Source organism: Ranitomeya imitator, chromosome 10 (assembly GCF_032444005.1).
Source record: "Ranitomeya imitator isolate aRanImi1 chromosome 10, aRanImi1.pri, whole genome shotgun sequence".
In the NCBI taxonomy this organism is placed as follows: domain Eukaryota; kingdom Metazoa; phylum Chordata; class Amphibia; order Anura; family Dendrobatidae; genus Ranitomeya; species Ranitomeya imitator.
Window position 1 is genome coordinate 123,976,349 of NC_091291.1, and position 27,843 is coordinate 124,004,191.

The 27,843-nt window shown below is 41.1% G+C and overlaps 1 protein-coding gene across 4 annotated transcripts in view; it reads right to left on the reverse strand.

Moving 5' to 3' along the window:
• NCAM1 (neural cell adhesion molecule 1) overlaps positions 1 to 27,843 on the reverse strand; it is a 362,053-nt gene that overhangs the window by 77,037 nt on the left and 257,173 nt on the right. For all 4 annotated transcript variants that reach the window (XM_069741707.1, XM_069741708.1, XM_069741709.1 and 1 more), the window contains exons 9-13: positions 10,590 to 10,740; positions 6,067 to 6,251; positions 5,607 to 5,703; positions 5,287 to 5,457; positions 4,638 to 4,769 (exon numbers count right to left, since the gene is read on the reverse strand). In XM_069741707.1, coding sequence (XP_069597808.1) covers positions 4,638 to 4,769; positions 5,287 to 5,457; positions 5,607 to 5,703; positions 6,067 to 6,251; positions 10,590 to 10,740 — 736 coding nt within the window. The remainder of the gene's footprint in view (positions 1 to 4,637; positions 4,770 to 5,286; positions 5,458 to 5,606; positions 5,704 to 6,066; positions 6,252 to 10,589; positions 10,741 to 27,843) is intronic.

The following is a 27,843-nucleotide window of genomic DNA, read 5'->3' on the forward strand; positions in this document are numbered from 1 at the left end:
TGAGGAAGCTTGGTTGCAGCCATACTGTTCACAGATCAGGACTTACAAAAAAAAAAGCCCTGGAAGGATGTTATGCTACACCTTTCTGATTTGTATTCAATTGCTTTTCTGCTTTGGAGAGAGCAAAAAAAAAAGAACCTTAAGCCATAACCCTCCTGTAGCGACTTCCCTCATGGCATGAGAAGACTTTTCTTTTCTAGAAGATGAAAGGGAAAAATTCAAAAGAGTACATGCCGGTCACTTCTGGAGCGAATGGTGCCCTGACACGGCCCAGTATAACTGCAGTTTTTCCTAGGACATTAGCTCGATATTGGCACCTGCTTTATTTTTATTTTTATTTTTTTTTTTTAATTTATATTACTTTTACTACATTATCAATGTAGTAGTCCAAATCAATGATTCTCACTACCGTAGCTCTAGTGTAAGTCCGACAGGGTACACATGCTTTGGGAGTCCATATTTTGATGGGTAAAATGGTAACGACTCAATGCAAAAAACAATTTCAAGAGATTGACAGGCACAGAACACACACCGGGTGACAAATTCCTGTTTAATGGACCAATTTACATTAGACTGTCTAACTGCAGATCTAAAACGGCTGCTGATTGACTACATAGAAGGAGACATAGTCTAATGGGCTATTTAAAAAGAATCCTACGCACAAAATGTCAATTTTCGGCAGCACTTCATTTGTATATGCAGGATAACGTGCTGCTGAGAACAAAGATTTGAATACCAGCGCAAATTATCTAACCAATCCCTGGACTAATCAGTGTTTTCCTGGCTCGTTGGGTGGTTGCTAGCCTGTTTACACAAGGAGAAAATCGGCAAACGACCGTTCTAACGAACGCTGGGTCATGAGCTCGACCAAGTAAGCCACAAGTCATTCACTCCACTAAGGATTCAATCACAAATACAGCTTGGCCTGATACAAGTAGGAGTTGAGGTATCATAATGACTAGTTTCTAACTGTTGCTTTAGTCTCCTCAGGGACCCAGGAATCCATAGAGGTTTACATATACCAGGGTGGACGCTCTACCAGTGTACAATTCTCTTTGATGTTATGCAATGATTAACCCGGAACATTTGTTGCCTCAATGTACAAATACTCTTGGGGTTGAAATGTACATGCCCAATAAATATTCTTAAAATACGACAAAAAGGAATGTACTGAGTTTTTAAGTTATCCCCTATCCACAGCATAGGAGATAATTTCCAAAACACCGAGAGTCTAACAGCTGAGACCCCTACTAATGCCAAGAACGGGCAGTCTGAAAAGCCCTGTGTGAATGGAGTGACGGTCTATCATGCGAACCTCAGCTCCATTAATTCTCTATGGGACCGGTAAAGATAGCCACGCAAAGTGTTCAGCTGCTTTTCGGCATCCCCATTAAGAATGATTAAAGCTTAGGTGCGCATGATAGACCACCACTTCAGTCTTACGGGGCAGTTTTTTGGATCGTTGGTAGACCCAACTATCAAACACTACCAGCGATCGGTAAGTTACCCCCTCTCATAGGAGATAATTTTCAAACTTGGCACAACTCATTTAAGGATATCAGCTACATATCTGTATACCACTGCTTTGGAGTACTTACTCTTTGTCAGTACAGAACAGGGTGGGCGTAGTTTGACTGAGGAAGAAGCCTTTGAAGCAGCTCCAGCATCCAAGGCATCTTACCTATTCAACCAGTAACCTGTTCTGTACTGGTAAAGTACTAGAACTACAGATGGGTGTCTTAGATTTACATGATACAACCAGGAATATTACTGTTGGAATACACAACAGCTGCAGGCTTATGCTGTAGAACAGTGTTAAGCAGGCAGGAGAGAGGCTGCTGTGTTAACTTTTGCAGCCTGTTGATATTTGATAGTTCCTCCCTAGACTGTACTGTGTGACCTCGCTGTATAGTTTATTTAAGTGCTTATCCCCCTTTCTGATACAGATACATATACTGGTTTTTCAACATTCCAAGTAAAACAATTAATTCTTTCACAATCTCAGAATGCCTATGATTCTGCAACAGTTTCCAGGTTTTTTTTTACTGGCTCAGCCATTGGTTTACAATTTGGCTACCAATATTTGTCAAAAGAGAAATAGCGTTTTCCCTCCTTGAGAAAATCTAATTTGCATTTTTTCCCAGGAAACATTGCCTGCGAGACTGTCTCCATAACAAGAATGAGTACCTCTGAGTAAAAAAACACAATAGTAAAATACATATTAGTCCTAAATTTCAGGACTCTTTTAAAACACTGCAGCTCCTTATTCTAACGCATTTCAAGTCCTGATGAAAATCCTGGCAACAGATTAAGTGATGCAATGGATGTCATGGAAAGAAAGAAAGGAAGAGAGAGAAAGAGAGATTGCAAAGAGGCACTTACGTGGATCTGAAAAATCTGTGGTTTTCCAAAGGGTGGCAGACAGATGAAGAGGAGAGAGATGGTTCGAAATAAAAGAGAATGCAAGTGAGATGGAGCCGAAGAGACAAGAAAAGAAAGGATGAACTTAAAGCAAATATGTAAACACACGTCGTCATGAAATGAGACCTATATAATTCCCCCATTACGGGACCCCCTGTGCTGAATATAGGTCAAATATTGTGAATGCCTATGGGGACATTAGTAAAAAACAGCTCAACGTAAGTAAGAAAAATAATAAAAACTTTGCGTCTAACAAAAAAAAAAAACGTAAGTTACCCAAATCAATTGCAAAATCTAACATTTCAATGGAGGATTATAATACAAAACACATAATTCTAGCTCCTTTCCTGAGATTACTCATCAAAACTTCCTAAACTTACAGAATTCTTCTCATTTATTTGGGGTATTTTATCCAAATTATCTACATTTAAGAGGTTTTAATGCCGATCGGAATCCAAATGTGAAAGATGCAAATTATAGTACACGTTTCCTTGGGTGTATTAGGGAAATACATACGTAATGATACATTGATACATTAGAAGATAAATTTCCATCCAGCTAAAGCAATTAAAAAATATATACAATGCATAGCTAAGAGCCATAAGAGAGGAGGCTCTTCTTTTATCCACTTTTTTTTTATCTGGTTTCGGCTTATGAATTGAAATCTATACAATGCACAATAAAAGTATAAGTGTGATTTCCGACATAAAGGGGTATTCCCATCTAGGCAATCCTCCTTCATTTGATGGAGCAGTGGACGAGCTTGTGTCATTTTTGCAGTTAGGATGTCCGGGATTGGTATCTCCCTCTCTGCGCCTTTATGGAAGTCTATAAGACAACATCAGGGTCTGAGCAGTAGCTCTGGAGACCTGTGCGCCGACGCTGGCTTGTAAGGCAGCATTAGGACCTCCCACGCTAGAGAAGTTTGCACGGGATGGGTCTTAACTGCACCTGCCCCACTGACTGGACCGGGACAGGCAGGAAGAAGCAGGCTATGGGAGCAGCAAAGCAGGTGAAATGGACAGATGGGAATAAACCTTCATATGGGCAAGTCACGTCCACTTTAATTTCAGGAATCCAAGTATCTTAGCTATTAATATATAAAGTCTATGTATCATCAGAAAAATACTAATGTTTTTATCTTGTTTTATTTTATTTTTTACATTTTCAAGTACCTTGTTTTTTTTGTTTTTTTTTAAATAGAAATCCTGTACTTTTCACCCTGGCATCTGGGGCCCTTTTGGACACCTACTTTCTGTTGTTTCTGGAACTCTGCATGTATATTAGCAGCTATAGACAGACACTGACCCTAAGTTTTGTATTGAAGCAGGTGAGCTGTATATAGAGGTATTATCAGTCATTATACTGGGGGAGGAGGTGAGCTGTGACATCACCCATTTTGAATTGTGGATCCTGTGTTATCTACTGTATATAAAGGTGTTATCAGTCATTGTACCAGAGGAGGAGGTGAGCTGTGACATCACCCACTGTGAATGGTGGATCCTGTGTTATCTACTGCATATAGAGGTGTTATCAACCATTGTACAGGAGGAGGAGGTGAGCTGTGACATCACCCACTGTGAATGGTGGATCCTGTGTTATCTAATGTATATAGAGGTGTTATCAATCATTGTACAGGAGGAGGAGGTGAGCTGTGACATCACCTACTGTGAATGGTGGATCCTGTGTTAACTACTGTATATAGAGGTGTTATCGGTCATTGTAAGGGAGGAGGAGGAGGTGAGCTGTGACATCACCTATTGTGAATGGTGGATCCTGTGTTATCTACTGTATATAGAGGTGCTATCAGTCATTGTACAGGAGGAGGAGGTGAGCTGTGACATCACATATTGTGGATGGTGGATCCTGTGTTGACTACTGTATATAGAGGTGTTACCCGTCATTACAATACAACCTGAAAGTATGTGTCTTATATAGCCCTATTTGCCAGTGTGAAAATTGCAGATTTTTTTTTTTATTAATACAGATTCTGATATGAAGAATAAAAAAATGCCAAAATTAAAAAAATATACATGTAGCATGAGACAGTAGGTAATTTTCTGATGAAAAATTTCCATGAAATGATCTTAATTATCATCATTGCATAGTCCAGTGTACACACAAGTTCAGTCTACAGTTTGTACGATTCTTGGTGCCTGTAAGACACGTGACAAGTACAATATAGCGGATTATAATAAAGCTCTGAATTTACTTACGGACTGGCTGGGTCACAAACTCAAAGGGTAAGGATGACTCTCCGATCCCTTTGCCATTGATAGCAGACAGTCTGACAACATAGGATGTTTCTGGACGGAGTCCTCCAATTGTGATTGTGCTCTCTGAACTTTCTGCAAACATAGATCATGAATATGGTTACATAATAAGGAGCAACAGCCGCCATTAATATTTGTAAGACTATGTTATAACAATTAGTGCAGGTAAAGGGGTTGTCGAATGTTTGCAACTGAGAAAGTAGGAAATCTGGTGATAGGGGTGGCCTTTGGTACTTTACAATAGCATTAGAATAAGAAACGAGGCTCGGGCGACAGTCTAATGTTTATGAGGGCCTACTGACTTCTACAGACAGATGATGCTATAGGGAAGAGGATCTGGCAGACCTGATTTTGGACTGCCACTCCTTTTGTTCTTGGAGAGACGCACCCTTAGTAGAAGCGTCTGGCAATGGCTCTCTCGTAAAGAACACATGGGTGCTCGGAGGGGGCATCGGGAGACAAAGCTGATAGCCAATCGGGCAAGTCATGGTTCGCCCAGTGGCTATCTATTGTGTACGGGGGGATTTATTGGGGTTGCTCCACAAAAATGAATCCAACTTGGTTCATATGCAAAAAATGGTCTTGAAATTACCATCCCGAGCACTAAAGTTAGAGGTTTGCCATGTCTCAGCCCCTGTAGTTCTCCATTCTGCCTTGTATTTGAGGATGGGTACTCCACCAGTAGAGTCAGGTTCTTCAAATTCCACCATTGCCGTGCTCGAGTAAGACTCCACCCTCATTATGTTTGGCGATGAGGGGGTTTCTGCCAAAACAAGAACAAGGAATGTCAATTTTTCTCAAGAAAGATTTTACAAAGAGCAATATTACAAGATGGTCAACGTGACTTGATTACCTCGGTGAGACACAAATTTTGCTGGTTACCGGTCTATTATCCCCACGACTGTCACTCACCTGCTTGTACAAGAATGAACTCCGAAGACTCCTGCCCAACACTGTTGACTGCGGTGCAATTGTAGTTGCCAAAATCGCTTTCGGAGTCAGGGTTGATCTGTCGATGAAGGGCATTCGAATTAAATTATGTCTGAACCCACACAAAATGTCATCATGAATGAGAGAAAATTAATTTTTATACATCGGATTAAGGAGTTTGACTTTCCCAACATTTTTTTGGCCCTGGCTTTTCAAATTTAGATTTTTGGAAAGTCAGATACGGTTCTGTTCACAATTGCATCATGGTTTCTGGTTATATTGAAAAAAAGTCCATGGTATAAAAGTGGCTTCCATCATTTTCTGTCTTGATTTGAAGACGCGATAATCTTCCACTTATACATTTTTTTAATTTGTGTTGTACCCCTTCCCCCCCAAAACCTTCAATAACGCAGACACAGATGATCTGATGGGACATTCATACCTCGAGGCTGCTGGCAAATGGAGTATTGTAGATCTTGATGTTGGAGGAGTTGGAGCTTGGCAGCAGTACACCTTCCCTGAGCCAGGACACCCTTGCGGTTGGATAGGCGAGGACTTCACAGGTAATGTTAACTGGATTTCCCTCCCAGGTATAAATCACCACGGGACCTTTTATCTTGGGAGCATCTAAAAAAAAATTAAGTAAATAATTTATTACTAGTGGTCCCTAAAATAAAGCCATTTACCATATTTGGAGGTTACAGCTGGTGTGAGTGCAGTTTTCAGTAGAATTCTGGTGAAAAACTGTTTGAAATGTCATAGAATTTTTCTGCAACTCGAGACTATTTTCCTCTATATGGCAGATCTGGGTGAAACGTGGGGTCTTGGATAAGCCCAAAAAGTGAAGCACATTTTTTTGTGGTGGTGTATGACAGCTTAATGATGCACTAAATTCAATATTAGGCACTCGTATATGAATTAGGGCATCTTACTCCAGCGATCTTTTCAACAAGACCACCCTGCAAAACATCAGTCTTGATAAATCAGGGCTTAACATTTTACTAAAGGGCTTGTCCAGTACTTGGACAACCCCTTCTTAAATACTTGAGTCTTATACTCACCTTCTGCATCGGCACAGTTCAAATGATGATGATGCAGTGTCACGCAATGCCCCAGCGAAACGGACAGCAGCAAAAAATTTTGCGCGAACTTTGGAAGACCTATCGTCGAACTGGCTGGAATGTGACCGGTGTGGGAAGGGAGTACAAGGCTCAGGTATTTACGGAGGGGTTAATCAAGATGTGGATAAAGTTTTAAAGGTTCTGATGTCAATTAAAGGAGTTTGTATTTCTTACATCCAGATTGTATAAGGATGTTACAAAAGGCGGTCATAACCATCAGATGAATGTTGGCCGAACGTGAAGATCAACCAATGTTAATGCTGAGGGTGAGGGGCGGAAAGAGCCGATTCTACCCAATAGCACATGCCAAACAATCAGCCATGTTGGATTCCAACATGCCTGATCCTTTTGATAAGGCACTGCCAGAAGTTTTGTGCTAACTTATGTCCGAACACGCCTAGCAGAAAGTAATGAGGGGGAGGAGGACAATGATTCACTGTACATCATACGAAAATGGTACAAATCAGGCTCCTTTTCCAAACTAATTCTGCAAAATGGGGGTAGATATTAACCTGTTCACGACCTTGCCCTTTTCCACTTTTGCGCTCTCCATTTTCGCTCCCCTCCTTCCCAGAGCCATAACTTTTTAAATTTTCCGTCAATATGGCCATGTGAGGGCTTGTTTTTTGCCAAACAAGTTGCACTTTTGAAAGACATCATTTGTGTTAGCATGTCACGTACGAGAAAAAAAATTACAAGTGCGGTGAAATTGCACAAAAAGTGCAATCCCACAATTGTTTTTTGTTTGGCTTTTTTGCTAGGTTCACTAAATGCTAAAACTGAGCTGCCATTATGATTCTCCAGGTCATTACGAGTTCACAGACACCTAACATGTCTAGGTTACGTTTTATCTAAGTGGTAAAAAAAAATTCCAAACTTTGCTTTAAAAAAAAAAAAATTGCGCAATTTTCCAATACCCGTAGCGTCTCCATTTTTCGTGATCTGGGGTCAGGTGAGGGCTTATTTTTTTGCATGCCGAGCTGGCGCTTTTAATGATACCATTTTGGTGCAGATAAATTCTTTTGATTGCCCGTTATTACATTTTAATGCAATGTCGCGGCGACCAAAAAAAACGTAATTCTGGTGTTTCAAATTTTTTTTCTTGCTACACCGTCTAGCGATCAGGTTAATCCTTTTTTTTTTTTATTGATAGATCGGGTGATTCTGAGCGCGGCCATACCAAATATGTGTAGGTTTGATTTTTTTTTTTATTGTTTTATTTTGAATGGGGAAAAAGGAGGGTGATTTAAACTTTTATATTTTTTTTTCATATTTTTTTTAAAACACTTTTTTTTTTAACTTTTGCCATGCTTCAATAGCCTCCATGGGAGGCTAGAAGCTGGAACAACTCGATCTGCTCTGCTACATAGCAGTGATCATCAGATCGCTCCTATGTAGTAGAATTGCAGGCTTGCAATGAGCGCCGACCACAGGGTGGAGCTCACAGCAGGCCGGCATCAGTAAACATAGAGGTCTCAAGGACCTCTATGGTTACTATCCTGACGCATCGCCGACCCCTATCATGTGATGGGGGTCGACGATGCGATAATTTCCGGAAGCGCCGGTTAAATGCCGCTGTCCGTGTTTGATAGCGGCATTTAACTGGTTAATAGCGGTGGGTGAATCGTGATTTCACCCGCCGCTATTGCGGGCACATGTCAGCTGTTCAAAACAGCTGACATGTCCCGGCTTTGAGATGGGCTCAGCGCCGGAGGGCTGTAATAGTACGGCGGAAGTCGGGAAGGGGTTAAAACTTCACTAGTGATGAGCGAGTGTACTCGTTGCTCGGGTGACCTCCGAGTATTTATGACTGCTCAGAGATTTAGTTTTCATCGTGGCAGCTGGATGATTTACAGCTACTAGCCAGCTTGATTACATGTGGGGATTCCCTAGCAACCAGGCAACCCCCACATGTACTCAGCCTGGCTAATAGCTGTAAATCATTCAGCTGCCGTGGTGAAAACTAAATCTCCGAGCAGTCACCAATACTCGGAGGTCACCCGAGCAACGAGTGCACTCGCTCATCACTAAAATAGTAAAAAATAATTCATGAAGGCTATTTAGAAAGTTACTTAAATTGCATTTAGGAAGCAAATGAGCAATAAAAAAAAAATTCTGTGCCTTTAACCAAAATCTCACTGAGCAGCAGCATGAAACAAAATCAAAGTTCAGCAGTGCGGACAATAGAGAGCGCTTGCACAGCACGAGCGTACAGTAAAACTAGATATATGATTTACAGGACAAATTAATACTAAGAGAACGTTCCCTCGTCCTCCTACATTGTACGATATATTGCCAGTATACAGCTTCTTTTTTAGTAGGTTCTGTGTCCCCTAACTTTCGCTAACAGGGGATTGAACATAAAAACAATATATTTTATACCTAGCCGCAATTAACCAAATCATATCTCTTAAACTATAAATGATACCTGGCTGCAATCGTGCAGACAGGCTCTGGTTAATGCTTCCCGTGATTTTGGCAGCATGAATTGCTAGCAATTCTAGCAACTCATGCTGCCAAAATCACGGGAGGCATTAACCAGAACCTGTCTGCGTCTAGCAATTCAGTTCCCTTTAAAGGGGTTTTCCATCTATAAGGTTTTTTTTTTTTCCAAAGCGCCCCCTCACACACATTAGACTAATATCAACTGAATGGATGGGTTAAGTAAACAGTCGACTGTGTAGGGGGGCTTGGACAATAGATTGTGGAGGGAGTTAAGGGTCCAGCATGTCCAAATTCAGACCGTGAGGCTGTTGTTCTCCAGGATATCAGACATGTCTGCCAGCGTCCCTCTCATAGAGAACACAGGCGCGTTTGGCCAAAAACGTGTATGTGATACTCGGCCAAACCATAATTTGTCAGACTGCTACCTAATTCAGCTTCTGAGCCAAAACCTGACTGATCACAGACCATTCTTGCCTAATCAGTGCTTGGAGTTTATCACAATTTCTGTGTTTTACTTTGTCCTTCTGCTTTTTTGGATTAACCAAAGGTTCTCACTAGGATTGAGATCTGGGGAGTTTCCTGGCCATGGACCCAAAAGTTTCTAAATTTTGCTCAGCGAGCAACTTTCTTATCACTTTTGCCATGTGACATGGTCGCCATCATGCCGGAAAAAGCATTGTTCAATCATTGGGAGAAGTTGTTCTTGCAGGATGATTAGATCCCATTCTTTATTCACGGCAGTGTTCTTAGGCAAAATTATGAGAACCCCCTCCATGGGTGAAAAGCCCCGACACGTGAATGGACTCAGGATGCTGTAGCACTCGCCTTTTCTCGCTTTCTCTGGACAATCATTCTACCAGATGTCACAAACGATCTGATGGGGGCTTCAAAGGAAACAACTTCCCCACATCCTCTGCATTCCAATCCCTGTACCTCCTGCAAAGTTATTTCTTCTGACGAAGCCCCCTTCAGACATCTGGAAGAATGATTGTCCCGAGCAGAAAAGGTGACCGCTACCACAAGTCCTGTGTCCTGCCCACAGTAAAGCCTGCTTCGATCATTCATGTGTGGGGGTTTCTCATCCATGGAGGGGCTCATTCACAATTTTGTCTAAGACACAACGAGAAGAGAACCAAGAGAAACTTTTCCCACCGATCCAGGAGAAATATGATGATGAACAATGCTTTTTCCAGCACGATGGAGAACATGTCACAAGACAAAAGTGATAACTAAGTGGCTCGATGAACAAAACATTGAAATGTTGGGTCCATGGCCAGTAACCTCCCCAGATCTCAATCCCATTGATTTGACATCTGTATGCAATTAGGGTGGCATTATATACTATTCACTTTTGTGCTACGTATTCAGTTTGAACAATTTGCAATAAACAAAATCTTACACTGTACTTCGAAGTACATAGCTTTTGTGTCCTGGCCGATGTTGTTGCTAGCAACGCAGAAGTATTCTCCGGCATCGGTATATTGGATGTCCTTCAGAGTAAGAGATGACATCCTGATGTGTCCCTGAACCACAATACGCCCATCCAAGGTCTGCAGAAAACAAAAAAACTGCTCAGTACATGAGGGCATTATACAACGTCGATACATACAGTCTCAGATCTAAAGAAGAGTTTATCGAGAGACATCATTCATCCAAAGTCAGGTCATGTCTGGTCTTAGATTTGGGGAAAAATCCCAAATCACTAATGATAAAGAATTTTCAATGAGTATCAATATAATACGATGTTAGTGACTATCAATGTTCGGTGGACACACTGTCTGTTATCGGTGGATCAGAGGTGAAACTCTAAACTGTAATCATTGCTCGGAGATTGCCCTACCGGAAGTAAACTGATTGTTTCAACTGTGGGTGGAAGGGAAATTTTACCAGTGTTTGATTTTACTTTTGTATTTTTTTTTTGTCAAGTGAAGACATCTCCAACATCTACACCAGGTTCCGAAGCCTCTGCTCCAGTTTACAGACATTGAGCAGCTCACAGTACCCTACCAGGATCAGATCTTATTACGTGGAAAAGTCTGGTCTACCCACTTAGTCCCAAAATACGACTGGTCCCTAGCGTAGTATTACCTGCTGTAGATTTAAATGGCTATTCTTAGAAGATTCATGCAATAGGATCCTCAAAAAAAATATTTTCTGGACCTGATATTTAAATTAACTAAATGGGAAGCATGGTGGGTAGTAGCCTTTCTCCAGAGAACTGGGACCATGGGTTCAAATTTGTAGTATCTACAGTACATAGGTTTCACATTTAGGGATATTGGGGGGGGGGGGTTCTTGGATTCACGTCAACACTCCAAACACATACTGATTGACAGGACAAATAGTTTTTTATTCAATTGTCCATGGAATGAAAGTTGCTCCAGACCTAACAGCTATACCCACAGAGCTCTAAGTTTCAAGAATGTTCTGTCAAACCATCCAGCAAGATATGGTTCTTTTTAGCGCAAGATCCTTTATAAGGACCTGTGGTAATAGAAGAGAGCAAAAAAAAAAAAAAGTTTACAGGATCCTAGGACACCGTTCGAGATGATATACTGTGGTCATCAGATCAGAGCCCTTGGAATTTTCTCCTACCAACCAGCATCACCGACACCTTTTCTGATTAGTAGGTCCGGTGCAACATCATCGCCGCAACACAACGCATGCCTGATCTGTCTTCTGGACCCCGGTCCTGCAAATCTATTTTTTTCAAATCTGTGTGATACCGAATTCAGAGCTGATAGACCCACCTTAAATAATGAATAAATATATTACGGGACCACTACAAATGAGCCACGTGAGAGCCGCATTTGGCCACCAAATCATGTGGGTTGATATTTCTACCATCTTCTAACATTCCAGCAAAGATTTTTTTTTTTTTTTACTTTAAGTGCAGGTTAGCTAAATAGCCAGAAATGTGCAAACATTTTCAAATGATATGGTTATAGGAGCGATCCAATCATGAGATTTCTAAAAAGGAGTCCAAATAATAATAATACTGCCGCGGGGGGGACGGTTAGTCTTACTCTGTGCTTTAACTTGTTTGTTAGCAAATCATTTATCCAGCAGCAGGTTACATACAAAATTCACTGAAAATGAGGACAAGACGACATCGGATTAATGTGAAATGTATGGCTGCCATGCCATAACCACTCAATGTGATTACCACCCAATGTTTCATCTCAGTCACCACAATATAAAGTCTGTATAAATCTAACGTTGTGTGTGGATGGGAATCAAACTTAAAGTACAAAAAACTGTTGTGTAATCTGCAAATTATTCACGATAACAATAAAAATCAAGGGAATGCGGCCTCTGTCCATGCAGTCACCCAAGGCTCAGGTCCATGTGGACTTTACATAATGGACTTTACGTAATTTCAATTTTATAATGATTGTGCTAAACTGGTTTATTAGCTACTGTTCTTTATCAATCATGTCATAATATCCTCTATGCTAAAAGCGAAGACTACTAATCATCTCGCCTTTTATGTCATTTGTGCTACCATCATGTGATAACCCGATATAACAATGGAAAAAAAAGGAAAGTGGTCCTGAAGTTACTTCAAGAATCACATCCATCATAATTTTTATCCTCTTAATAGAATCATATTATATAGCATTGTGTACTTACAATTGCTCATTTTGCCTTTCTACCCAGTTAATAGTTCTCTTTTCCTTTACATCTATGACATCACATGATTAAAAACTGACTAGCTGAATCCTTCTAAGCTCTATATAGAAACAGGGGGTCTCTTTTTTCCTGCGTGAGTCATCACTGCAAAAGTCCCTGGAAGGGGAGAGAAGCAGAGCAGCTGGGTCAGGAGTTGAAGATGGGGATGATACATGCAGGAAAAAGAGACTTTCTGTTTCTACACAGAGCAGAGAAAAGAGAAGAATGATCTGGGTAGAATTGCGAAATTAGCAATTGTAAGTGCACAGTGCTGCATAATATATCAACATGGGAAAAAGGCTTTTCTCAGTGCTCGCCAGAGTATCACAGGACCACGGGTGCCAGGTTCAATGTGGCTGGAGTCCACTTGTAAATACAGGCATAGAGGAAAACCCAGCACCAGGTGATTTCCATAAAAATACAAATGTAGTCTTATTTAATCCACTGCTTGTAAAAAGTTAAAAATATACGTGTCATTACATGTCAGGGGGCAAACATCCCCCGTAGGCGGTTTACAAGCAATGGATTAAATAAAAAGACTACATTTGTGTTTTTATGGAAATCACCTGGTGCAGGTTCTTCCTCTTACTGTTTACTGTTCTGGCAGCAGCCAAAGGAATGAGTGGTATTTATCTGTGATCTGTCTCACAGAAGTTCAGGCAAGTGAACCATAGGGATACAGGATTAATTTACAGAGTGAAGTTGGACTAACCCCCTGTACTGCTAGTTGAGGATATCTAACAGGAGCAGGAAGATAAGGACTGGAAGAAGTTGACAGGGTTACAGGGATAATCTCCCTCAGCAAACCCCCCTCCCTCCTCCATTACACTGTGCTGGAAGGAATGCTGTATACTACTATGCGTTTGTAAAGAGTCTTGATCTGTGCTGAACTGTGCCATCAAAAGTGACTGTTAGTCAATGTGCCTCTAAGAAGCAGTTGTACTGTTTATAAAGCCTGTGCTTAAGAGACTTGAATTGAACTGAATGTGCTGTGACATTAAACTACACTTTTTATGTTCATGAGGACTCTTATCAATTGTATCTGTGTGAGCAAGTGGATCCATCTTGTGCCTGAGGAAGCTGCAGTGCATGGTCGCCCTGAATAACGGTTCCCCCAGAGATCCAAAGAATTCATGAGACCTGTCCTGCCCCTATCTGAACGTAGCGGCGAACACGTAACATATTATCATAGAAATTCACTTTTTTTTGTCCTCCTGGACCGATCTTCACTTTCAAAATTCTCAGTTCAGGGGTGAAAACTGTCTTCAGTGAATACAGATTTTCCAGTTACTGAGATAGATGACAGTTGGTGCTCATACATTTCATGAGTAGGGAAGGAGAGGAGGGAGTTAGAGGCCGACTTCAGACATTCTGCTGCAAGTTCTTTTGAATCGACAATTACACATTCAACTTCTAAGGACCTCCTGTTCTGGAGTTGTGGTGTATACAAAAGCATTTGATGGCCACATTAAAGTAAAACTATACCTTACATGAGATGAACCGAAGCCAATTCCAATTTTACAATGGCCAACACTTCACCCCGACATCAAAATGAAATCATAGTTGTATTACTACAAGCTTTAATATTTGAAGACAGCACGACCAAGGATGCAACCAGCAGCAATCTTCACTAATTAACATTGTGGAAAGATATTATGTGCTTCTGGCCGGTCAGCCTTTCTCGCCTCTAACCAATTCTAATTACAACATCCTGATGCTATAAAGGAGCCGTCAACAGGCAAAAGACTGTAAACAATTTAATCTAATTGTACCTTCAGCTAATGTACTGAAACCATTCTGAAATGGAAAGCAATTGCAAATTACATTTTTATGGGCTCCTGAATTGGGGACTAATTGACAAGTCATATGTTCTTTTTCCTTAAAGTGTCCTCCATGCTTATAATAAAAGCAAGGCAAAAATTAGAAAATAAAGAACTGGATGTAAAAACGTAATGGATTTACAGTCTGGATACAGGGTAAACCTCTGTAGAAATACTTAAAAATGGAGATGCTAGATGGCTGGGTCATGGTCTAGTGCCGCATTTAGGAAACATACCCTATAAGATTTTTACTACTTTGAGTCAATGGACCCCAATGTGAATCAAGGAGTATTGCCATACACTGTTTGGATATGTTGCAAACGGCCATTAAGTCAGCGGCTTACAGAAAGGATGGAATTATCAACTGTACAGTGGGAAAGCTCTCGATGTACGAGCCAAATGTGCACATAAGGTCAAACGATTCCCAGTGCCAACTTACTAAAAATTTCAAATGTACACGTGAATGTTACTAATGACAACCAACCAAAATAGGGGAAACAGTCATCTGGCCAATATGCATAATACATGGTGGAACTGAAAAGCTGTCGTAAGAAATCTGGACTGGATAAAGAAGGATGTCTTCTTTTAAAGAGGTATCTTATTATCGGCTAGCATTTAAAATGAATCTTAAACTCAAGCAAGGATCCAAGAGAGGACTTAAAATGGACTTTCCACAAGTTTTAAACCTGGTATTTGCAGGTACTGTGTAGTATAGAGCAAAGCTAAATGTGATTACAAACACTGCTAGCTTTTATCTCATGGCAGTCAATGTGGGGGGACTAGAACTGAGCTGAGTGTGATTACAAACACTTCTGCATCTCTCTTTTCATAGTGCAGGCATCTTAGCTGTACTCCCTTTGCTGACTAATGTGAGATAAGAGCTGGAGGTGTTTGCAATCAAACACAGCTCTATTGTACACTACACAGTAGCTTCAGATATCAAGGCGGAGGGCAGGACCATCTATCATTATAGAAAGGAGAAGGCATTTTTTTCTGACTTTCTGGGGGGCGTGTTCTTGTCCCCCTCCCTGTTAGGATTGGTCAACATCATGCAAGGGGAAAAAAGTGCACACCCCCCAAAGGTGAATCTCTGGTAACATCCATAACATCATAAATTCTAACCTAAATTTTACAATAAAATATCAACGCAACAGATAGGAGAAAGGAGAAAAATAAAATAAAAACTATATTTTATTCATCTCTGTGGCCACCATTCCATGATGTAGTTAGTTAAATATGCTTATACTGGGAAACGTTTTTGTTTAAAGGTAATCTGTCAGCTCATCCAACCCCACTCTCCCCCAAAACGATTAACTGTGTTGTTGGTTATAAAAACACTACTTTTTTACTCAAGTGTATGGGGGTTGTCCAGGACTACAATATTGATGACGAACCTGTCATGGGGCTACCGCGACAGAGAGGTTCCAGAGAACCACAGCGCTCTGGGCCTCGTTCACACACAGTGAACAGAAGCTCTTCTCCTGTATTTTGACCTGGCTGCTTTGTGCCAGCAGTGCAGGAGTTAACCTTATTTGCTAAGTTGCTGTGAGCTGGGTCTCTCAGCTGAAGTGGATTTTTGTAATCTCCTCCTTTATATAGACCCAGCCTTGACTACAGCTAGTGTCAGTGATCAGTTCTGCTGCCTGGCTTGGAGGTTGAAGGAGAGTGATATTTGGAGCTTGGAGATGCATTTGGTGAGTTTGAGACTTTTAGTTACCTTGTCTGTATACCCTGTTTATTGTTGTGTTTATACACTGGTGCAGTCCTCCTCCCTGGGGGGGGGAGAGGGGGCCACTTATAGGGCCTGCACAGGAGACAGGGATACGTTGGCGGCTCAGGCCTCCTAACCATCATAGGTACCCCTGAGATAAGGGAAAGTCAGGGCCCCATTATAGTGGCAGGGACAGGTGCGGGTCCCAGTACGCCGTCCTGCCCCATTATCACCGTTTACGGCATGACAGAACCCTTAGGACAGAGTCATCAATATCAGCACGATTGACGCCCAATGCCGGAACTCATGCTAATCAGGTGTTGGAAGGTCCAGCGACCGCCGGAAGTACGATGCTAAAAGAGCGCTGCTCTGTGTAGTGGCCATTCTTGAGTACTGTAGCTACAGTCAAGTTCCCATTGAAGGACAGGTCATCAATATCATAGTCCCAGATGACCCCTGTAAGACTGGGGTTAAATACAGGATGGTAGGATGTACAAACAATCCCGTAACCTCAAAAAAATTAAAATAAAAAGGTATATAATGAAATATCACATTTATTCGTTGCATAAATAAAAGTAAAACCACATAAATTATGGTCAGTGTTAAAATTAGGGCCATTCGGAGATCTGGTGTCCATTTTTAAGATCCAGTAGGCTTCATGTTTAACCTCAAAACCTGTTTTCACCTTCCTGACCAGGCCAATTTTTCTCAATTCGGACCACTGTCACTTTATGAGTTAATACTGTAAATCTGGAATGCTTGAAAGGATCATAGTGATTCTGAGAATATTCTCTCGTGACATATTGTACTTCATGATAGTGGTAAAATTTGTTCGATACGTCTTGCGTTCATTTGTGAAAATATTGGGATTTTGGCAAAAAAAACGTAGTCATTTTCAAACTTTTAACTTTTGTCCCCTTAAATCAGAATTATGTCCCACAAAATGGTTGATCAATAACATTTTCCACATGTCTACATTACAGAAGAACAATTTTTTTAAACAAAATTTTTTTTTGGTTAGGAAGTTATAAGGATTAAGAGTTGACCAGCGATTTCTCATTTTTCAAACAAAATTTACAAAGCCATTATTTTATAAGGACCACGTCAAACGCGTTGCCCAGGTGTCTTTTCTTTTCATCTCTTCATTTGGTTTTATTTTTATCCCTGATTTTTAATGCACCTAATAAATATTGATGTTTTAATATTAAATTTATATGTTTTTTTTAATTTTTCACTGGTTGCTGGATTATTTCCTCACCCTTCCATGAGTCTCATTGCCCAGGAACTGGCCTGGAGTTGTCCTTGCACCGCACCCCTATCCACGGAGTTCTTTATACCGCTGAGCTGATGATGTTTTTTTATTTTGTCGATACATACAGCATGTTAGAATTGAGCAGCGATTAGATTCTAGTTTGTAGCAATCGGTTACAGTCTATCATAAGGAGAAACAAGCTGGGTTGGTGCAAGCTTAGTCAGTGACTTAAACCAATATTTTGTATTATATTTTACTTGCGATAATAACACAATGAGAGCTAAAGTGCCTTAATCACTTTTATGTAACAATTTAAAAAAAAAAGTATATATATTTTTTAGACCAAAAAATTATCATTAAAAGCACTAAAAAAAAGGAAGCCAAATAGAGACATTAGTTAAAAAAAAAAAAATTTAATAAAGTTGTCAAATTCAGAGGAAATATTAAGTTATAATGTAAGGAAGATGTAAAGAACTATGGGAAAAAATTGGTAATGGATATCTCTAATGGTAAAATATAAAACACTGGCAGCTACTACTCATACATTGCCGTCAATGGAAACTCTCTCTAGCCAAAATCCACAATATTAAGAAGTAAAAAAAAAAACAGACCCAACTATTGTGCCCCCCAAAAGTAAAGACCGTGTTTGCGTTCCTTTCTGTATTCTTTCACCTTTAGGTCCATTCATCACCCATTTTTTTTTGCTATCAATGTGATTCTTCTGTAAGGAAAAAAAGTCAATTACGGTAATTTTTTTGACAACCAGTCAAAAAATTGGATGGAAATAACAATGGCTGAACACCCCCAATTAATAAGAGCGCCAATTCAGCTGCATGGCTTTTCTCATACACCTTTAGGGAACAGTCAGATAAATCAGCCCTAGATGAGAACACAATGCTTGGACTGTTCGGCGGCTCTCCCGACCCGTCACACCGGCTAGTTCATGCACTGCGCACGATCTCGGTCCGTTTCACATAGCTGTCTGACGGCGCCCTTAGTCATGTGGATTACTTCTTCTAGATAACTCATTCAATAATCGGTCAATTAACCACAAGTGTGTCCCTGAGACATCAGACCATCATCCTCAATGGGAGCAGAATCCTGGACTCCATCACTGCAGAACATACTGATGTATCCGCTGCCAACAGAGAGACCACCCAGCTAGGGTACGGAGACTTCTCGGCCATGTAATGCAGTGATAATATAGGAAAAATATCCTGTTCACAGGAGCAGGCAGGCTTTCTAGTGCCTCTTATCGAAGATGACAATCCTAGAAGTCTATATTGACCCTTTAAACAGACTTGTCATGACTTATCAAAATCTTCTCCAAGGGGAAAAGATCTCCATTTGCTGACTACTGTTTCAGGGTTCTTGCCCCTCATTAGTGCAAACTAGAAGATGAACTGACTGGGTTAGAGGAAATGTACATAATTTTCGCAAATTTCACAATATTTCTCAGTGAGGATTGCATAGCCTATAGGTTTCCCTGTGCCAGATTGGCACTTCGATGATGGAGAGATGTTAGTCCATAGACCCTTCGTCAAAGGTCTTTCAATAACCAACCAGACTCCTAGTTTGCACTGATGGGAAGCAAGAACCCTGAAAGAGATGTCTACAAATGAAAGTCTTTTCCTTTTGGAGAAGACTTTGGTTTGGATTGATATCCTAAGTCACGTGGCAAGGCTCTTTAAAGGGTCAATATTGACTTCTAGGATTGCTGGAGACCCTGTTTGCTATTTGCACATTAATAGGATACTGCACCATGATTTTCTACACTATTTGCGTAGCGCGGTCGTCTTTATTCATTTTCAATGAGCGGTGCGCTGTACAAAGAGTTGGCGCTCTTTCCTATTGCCTCACCTGTTGACAGCTGCTACATCTACATTGTTTATAACTGTATGTTGCCCTGTGGTGTTCTGTATGGATGCAACATGTGATGGGGACACCGGGGTTTGTTTGACTTGGAGTCTAAGGGGTAGATCGGCACCGGTAGTGTTTGACGGAACATAGCGCCTTGCCTACTGATAGGGTGCCATGGGCACGCAAGTATAGAGAACTCAACAGTATTTTGCTACATTGCCCCAAGCCTAAGGTGATATTGTAATTTATGGTACAACAGATCCAGAAGAAAATTTAGAATATGTGAAAAGAAAAAAACATTTTGGAATTTTACATGCTGAGTATATTTACCCGGAATGGCTACCTGAAAGGAAAAGCGAAAAAAACACCGGGAACAATGGACACTTCAATAATTCATAAAGTCTCGTAAATGTCCTGGTGAGGACCATGAATTATGGAAGCTGAACAAACCTGTTTAAAAATTCATAAAGCCGCCAACATGGAGGGAGGTTTTTATGTGTGTGCCGTACAATAACCAGGCCGCGGTTTATGAAGTCAATCTATTTTTAAAAGGTTCGATATTTATTAAAAGGTTCTTATCATCCACTAGGTGAGAATGTGAACGGCATGTTTCTTGGCGGGGACGTTATCCTCCTGGATGACTTCTGTTAACCCTTTATGCCGTCTCGCACCACCCAGCTCTCCAGGGTATCTGGTCTTAAGAGATCTTCATTGTGCTTTCCCCCTGTTATTACTCCTGGGGAAAAAAAACTAGGACTTCCCGTTTCTTATTATTAATTGGGTGTGTCCCTGCAATAAGACATTGCCAGCACTTATGAAATGTTATTAGGAAGGTAGTGGTTTGTGCCTTGTGCCCGGGAACTGGGTGAATGTTACAGAACATACCATTGTTTTCCAAAAATTACTATCTGCTTCACCGATACTTGCTGCACTGCTAAAAATGCAGGTAAAACCATAAGTAGTGTACAGGCTCTATGGCAGGATGTGAAGACACTTTTTTGATATATAGAATGGTAATACTGTGCAATCAATTAACTTCTTTTACCACTTTTCCAGGAGGTTTTAAAGAACTGCACAATGCAAAGTTGATGCTTCGTGTCCGAGCTCATCAAGATGTCTTCTCTCGATAATGACCATGGCGTTAAAGACTAAAAGTGACCATACACACTACTTGTGTTAGCCAGACCCATCTAATATGTATGGGGGTCCCAACTTAGCCTCACCCTGATATTTGGTGTAGTTGTATATCATCATGTCTCATATTGCTCTTGTAAACACAACGTACGCTCAACTGAGCGGAGTGTACATATGTCCGGGAGATCAGGAGGAATTGGCCGATAGTAGACTATAGTGCATGCCCACCTTTAAAGAAAATAAATTATACCCTATAATTAATATAAAGGATAACTTATTGATTACTGGGGGTTCAACGGTAAGACCCCACTTGATCCCAAAAATGAGGCTCTGAAAAGCCCCTTCTGAATACAGTAAAGGACAAGCATGTGCACCTCCATTCATTCTATATGGGACTGCTGGACATAGCCAAGCTCTGCAGTCGGCACATGCTCAACTTCAGCACCATTTGGACGTGGCCACATTCTCAGGACTGGTGGGGATCCCAGCAGTCAGACCCCTTCTGATAATTTGTACTATTGAGATAGGATTATGTACAAACTCTTTGAGAGACACAGCCAAAGCCACTCTCCCAACAAGGTTATAGAGATTTGCCTTATTCATCTGTATGTACTGACAGGGAGGTAACTAGAGAAGAAGCTGAACAGTTCAAGTGCTTTTTTCCGCAGAGCCTACGCAATTCTCTTGTAGGAAAAGGAACAACAGCAAACACCAATTTCTCACGTGGACTTTTAGTGCATCTCCAGATAAATACGAGGTTCACCAAAATGGGCAGTCTCCCAATCCCGAATTGAAGCGTGACGTACTAAAGCCGAGAAAATTACCTCAAGTATCCAGGACGATATATGATTTTGATGATATGATACACCGGCATTGATATGGTGGGACCAATAAGTAGTGGGGCCCTGAAGATGAGATGGGGTGCATCCAAACAGTTCATGTCTTCATGTAGCCCGATCATAACATTACTGGACATTTTTCAGCCACAAGATTTCATAAAAACGCTCTCAGTCTATACAGCCTCACTCTCTGCATTTGTCAAGAAGTTTTACATTCACATAGAAGTAAAAGTGTTTCCTGTGATCCCGCACCTTTGTGAATTTGGCCCTAACATGTGTAATCGTCAGACATCTGGAAGATACGGTAAGTGCGGGTTTTGATAAGGAGACACGTTCATTATGGTTTATTTTTTGGTGACCTGTTTGCTAATGTGCATGGAGGAACTTTTTTTGTTCAAAAATTTGTCATCCCTTATATGACAAAATGGCAGCAGGATTAAAGGAAACATATAAAGAGCATCCTAACCTCTATACCGCGTCACTAAAGGAAGCACATTTTGGATAGCTTTGGTGGGAAGTTTTTTTTTACGTCTAAGGAGTCTATCAGCAGAAAACGACTGCACAGGCGCTGGGTGACCCCTCATTGTTTTTCCCTCCTTTTCTGTGAATGACAGGAGCCAGATAAGGACGGAGATAGACGGAAAACAAGTAGGTGGGAAGGTGCATTGAACGTTTTGACCACGCCAAGGGGTTGTGCTCGATTTGAACAGTTATTTTCTGCTGACAGACTCCCTTTAGATGCACATATCATGTGATTAAAATGCTTAAAAATGATGCCGTCAGATGAGGTATTAAACAAATTCCCTTTAAACATACAGTATGGTATTACAGACTGTCCTATAGCATAAACATGTGGGCATGCTTGGAAAAACAGGACATTTTCCGATGGCAAAACCATTACACTCCCCAAAAATGATTGCCCTAGCTTAACATCTGCACTGCTCAGTATGGAAAATTGTCATCCAAACGGAACGTAACACTAAGTAAATGAGCATGGCTATCCTACATCACAGGCCATCCTACATCACCGGCTAGCCTACATCACCGGCCAGCCTACGTCACCGGCCATCCTACATCACTGGCCATCCTACATCATCGGCCATCCTACATCACTGGCCATCCTACATCACCGGCCATCCTACATCACCGGCCATCCTACATCATCGGCCATCCTACATCATCGGCCATCCTACATCATCGGCCATCCTACATCATTGGCCATCCTACATCACTGGCTAGCCTACGTCATTGGTTATTCTATATCATCGGTTATCCTATATCACTGTAGCCAATGTGAGATCAAATCTAATGATAAATGAAGATCCTAAAAGTATCTAGCCTACTAGAAACGTGTGTTCTCCTAAAGGAACTTCGGACGATACGAGTTAGATTATAGCAAGTTTATGGAATTCCTCACATTCTATAATTCACCACCTCTTAACGTATTGATGGGAACAGCTGACTGTAACCTTTTTTGGAAAAGGTTTTAGAAAATTTAGTAGAAGTTTGTTGGAAGTTTTTTTTTTTTTTTAAAACTTGTGAAACCAACCAAGCTTGTTTGCGTGTTAATGTATATAATATTCTCTACGGGATGTCTACAGCTATCCTGTAACTGCTATGGACATGGGTCACGTTAGGCGGTGTGGTTCTGAAGCACAACTAAGGGTTAGGCATCTCGTTCTCTGAGTATAGCATTTCACAGCTAATTGGTTTTATACCTCTTGTTTCTGGGGCCGAGTCCACGAAGCCTGGAGAGAACAGATATAAAAAAAACACAACAAACATAGAAAGCAATAAAACATTTTTTTGTGGTTATCGTATGTGCTGAGTTAAGCTATAGACGGCTGTCCGTGCAGTGCATGCAGTTACATGGGTGAGTCTTCTGCAACCGGGGACCCTCCAGTGGGCAGCGCACCACAATTCCAGCATGTCACGCCAATTGTAAAAAATAGAGGGCATGCTGGGATATGTTAGGCGGCTTATGGAGGACCCCCTCAAAATGCCAACGACTGGTTAAAGGTTATGGCACATTTTCTCAACAAAACAAATAGTAAATCTCACATGAATGAAGAACACCATTTTATCATGTTAACAACAGAAGGAGCAGTACTGTGAAGTATTAATACAGCGAATGTAAACTAAGTGCTCTTTACTAGAGAGTTTCTCCGGTCAGAGTGCCTCCTTGCTAGAGAGCTTCTCTGGAATAGTGCCTCCTTGCTAGAGAGCTTCACCGCTCAGAGTGATTCCTAACTAGAGAGCTTCTCCGGTCAGAGTGCCTCCTTGCTACAGAGTTTCTCCTGCCGGAGTGCCTCCTTGCTAGAGAGCTTCTCAAGTCAGAGTGCCTCCTGATTAGCCCTGAAGGGAAGGTGATCATGAGGGGTTCTGCTGTTATGGAGAGGTCCTCTACCACCACTGAATGCTCCATTTTGGCAGATATACAACTTGGACAATCAATATATTAATAGGAAATGACCAGCTAATCAATGGTCCACCTTTCAGCATCACTCTCTATTGCTCTGTATTTATCTTCACTGCTATCTATATTTATCAGGCCGGGATCACACACAGCGAGATATGGCTGAGTCTCGCAGGTTAAAACCAAGCTCTGGCATCGGCACTCCAGAGTGGAGCGTGCGGCCGCATAGCAATACATGGAGCTGCACGCTCCACTCCGGAGTGCCGGTGCCAGAGCTTGTATTTAACCTGCGAGACTCGGCCGTATCTCGCTGTAGTGTGACTCCGGCCTCACTCTCTCTCTAACCATTGCTCTGTACCTACCCTACCACTACAGTACACCTTTCCTCTCTACCTACCCCCTGTATGTCTATTGATATCTTTCTCTATTGCCCTCTATCTACCTATTATCTGTCACTCACTGTCTCTTTCTATGGTTCTCATTCTATCTACTGCTCTATATCTAACCTTCTAGCTCTATTTCTGCCACCAGTTACTATCTACCGATCGCTCTCTAATGCTCTCCATCGTAAACCATCCCTATCTACCTATCACTCTGTCATTTTATGCCTGATGCCATCAATCTCTATCACTTCGCTATCTATCACTTCCTATCCCCTATCACTGTCTATTCCTATTGTTCTACATCTACCAACTGCTCTAAATCGAACCTTCACTCTCTATTTTTATCACTCTCTAACTACCCCAACTATCCCTTTCTATCTATCGCTACCTATCACTTTATATCTCCTGCTCTCTGTCGTTATTTTTCTACTTCTCTAATTCTCTCTTTATTCCTCTCTACCTATCCCTATGAAATGCTATCTATCACTATTTCTCTCAACCTGTCACTCTGTCGCCACTGCCTGCAATCTACCCCTGATTCTGCTGTTTTTTTACCATTTTGTGAGGAGTCGCTCCATCGCAGAGATATTCACATTTGTTGTTTCTGGAGTGCACTATGTGAAATCTCTGCTTTGCATTCAGACTGGGAATTTCCTGAGAGTCTTCTCTTGGGAGCATGCACTTTCACTGCTCCCTCCCGGACACTGCCAACCACAGTTAAGCAGCATGTCTGCTGGATCAGCTGCCGAGCTGATTGGCAGCATTTGGAAAGAAGGGGCGAAAGTGCACGCCTCCCAGAGAAGACTGAAGAAAAAAGACCAGTTGGAATGCAAAACAGAGATTTCACATAATGTGCTCCAGAGGAAACAAATATGAATATCTCTGCCATGGAGCGACGCAGCGCAAAACGGAAAAGGACGGAGGAATCAGAGGAGCGCACTGATTTTTACAAGGTATTTAACTAATATTTTTGAGCATGTGAAAGGTCCACTTTAAGTGAGTTAACCTTCTGTGACAAATTATCCAAATGGTTTGTTGTGAGTCATGGTGACCTTTGCTATATCTGTATCAATCACTATCTACAGCTCTCTCTGATCAACGCGCTCCACTTATTAACCCTTATCTACCTATCAATCCCTACCAACAGCTCTCTGTCTATCTCTATTGCTCTCTTTCTACCTATCGCTTTCTGTCTCCATCTATGTGTATCTATCTAGATACACTTACGGCGATATGTAAAACAATAGACAGACATGTCCATGACTGGCTACTTTCCCTTGGAGGTCACTGGTTTATTGAGAAGGTGTCAACAAAACCATCTGGTAAATTCACCAGGTCGGCAGTTGCACAATATAAAGCCCCTTTGGACGTTGGGGGGGGGGGATATCAGCTTTTATTTTTATTTACCGTAATGTTATACAATTGAAGCTCTTTCAGAAAAATAGTCACGTCAACCACATTTATTATTTTCAAAGAACTTTAGGAAATGAAGGTCATGAAGTCGGACCTTAATCTGCAGAACTTCTTTAATACAGAGCTCCAAGTACGGTGCTGTACGGTTCCCAATTAAATAAAAACGGGATTGCTGGGATGAGTGCGATAATGCCAATAGGCAGATTTCTATTTTTTTTTTATTTCAAAAATATCAAATACTGTCAGTACTGCTGCTTCATCGAAGACTCACTTAACCCGTTTCACAACGCAGCAGTGAACTGGTTAAGACTGCAGAGTTACGATCCATATCATGGCACCCCATGATGAGTTATTGAGACACGGTTTACACTTGAACATGCACACCCAAGCAGTTATTGGTTACATGCACACAGTGAGGTTCAATGTACACAATGATGCCACATCATCGTTCCACATTACATGCAGGAAATGCAATGGATTGTCATTACTGCCTAAAACTAAAGTTACATTGGGTTAAATCTATGTAAGTAGTTTAGTAAGCAAGAACTCTCATCGGTTATGATAAAGGTAAAAAGAAACAAATATAATAGAAATTTGGCACATTTATAAGGCCACTTTTTGGAGAAAATCCAAATGGCTAAGACTAAAACACAGAAAATTTTGTCATGACGTAGAGCGAGTGGCAGTCTTTGGACTGTTGGGCACTTGCTCATTATCCTTTCCTTTAGGATGGTTTCTGCTTGACTTTGTGAAGCATTGTGGCACTTCAGAGGTGAACAGGGAATTTTAGTCGGTCCCTTGGCAGAGCTATGTCCCATTTCCAAACTTTCAAATGTCCCTTGAACACACATCACACAATACAAACTAGTGGAAGCTCCAAAACTTTTCCATTCCCAAGCGGCACACTTCAACCAAATGAAAACTCAGTCAGCTACACACGCTACAGAGAGCACCCAACATGGCCTATACATCTCCTTACCACTTAGGCTCCCTGTCTCTTACCCAAGAAAACAAATTCTCCTGCTTTACACTGATGAAAGGTTAAAATCCTGAAACATGTGTCTGCAAATGAAACTTCTGATTTGGTGGTTATATATCCTATGTCAGGCAGCAAATATAATTAAAACAATTATCCAGCTTTGGACAATCCCTCTTCTACAGCTATAATTTGTAAAGAAAAGATTTAAAAAATTGATTCATGAAAGATATATTTCTTGGTACTGTCTTAGCCAGTGGATAGAAAATTATTTAGACGTGGGAGTCCTCAGTGGTTGATACCTTTTAACCCTGCTGTTGTCTTCGGTCAAAAACGTCCGACCTTGAACTTCAATATTCTTTAAAATATTCAAGATGCAACTCTGAAACCCGTGGCCGACCGACCCATCCTCATTTAAGTCAATCAACCACAAGTTTCAGAACCGCATCTTGAACACCCCCAAAAAATACCAAAGTTCAAAATCGGTCTCACCAGACCGAAGACAACAGCAGGGTTAATGGCTAACAGTTAGCTATTAAAAGGTATCAACCACTGAAGACTCTCATGTCTACATCATTTTCTAAAAAAAATTGAGCATTACTCAACTTCCCCAGGTCCAGCAATAAACATCTGTCCCTGCTCGTCTGCAGATGTCAACATGACATCAGTGCTGCGGACAATAACTGACATAGGAAGCAGCGGTGGAAACTTTGGCTGGACCTGGGGAGGTAAATAAAGCAATTTTTTTTTTTTACACACTGCATCAAGGAAAAAGAGGGATTTCTAAAACCAGAAAACCCCATTAATAATGACATTTAAAATCGGCCACTTCCAATTAGTGTTCTCTTCCTCTGAGAATTTTCAGACTCCATCATAAATATGCAAGCTTGGTATGACTGAACATGCATGTTTGTCTTAATGAAAGATTTAGACAAACATCTTCCAGATACCAATTTTTTTTAAACTGAAGAGCACCCAACAAATGGTAGTTTACTACATCTTTACTTTCGCCAGTGGTCTTTCTCCCACCTAACAAAAGGATCAAACATGCTGGAATCCAACACATCCATTCTGCTTTCTTCCGACATCTACCATCAGGTAAGAGTTGATCGAGTCCTCATACATACAGAGGCTTTTCACAAAATTAGAATATCATCAAAAAGTTATTTCAGTTCTT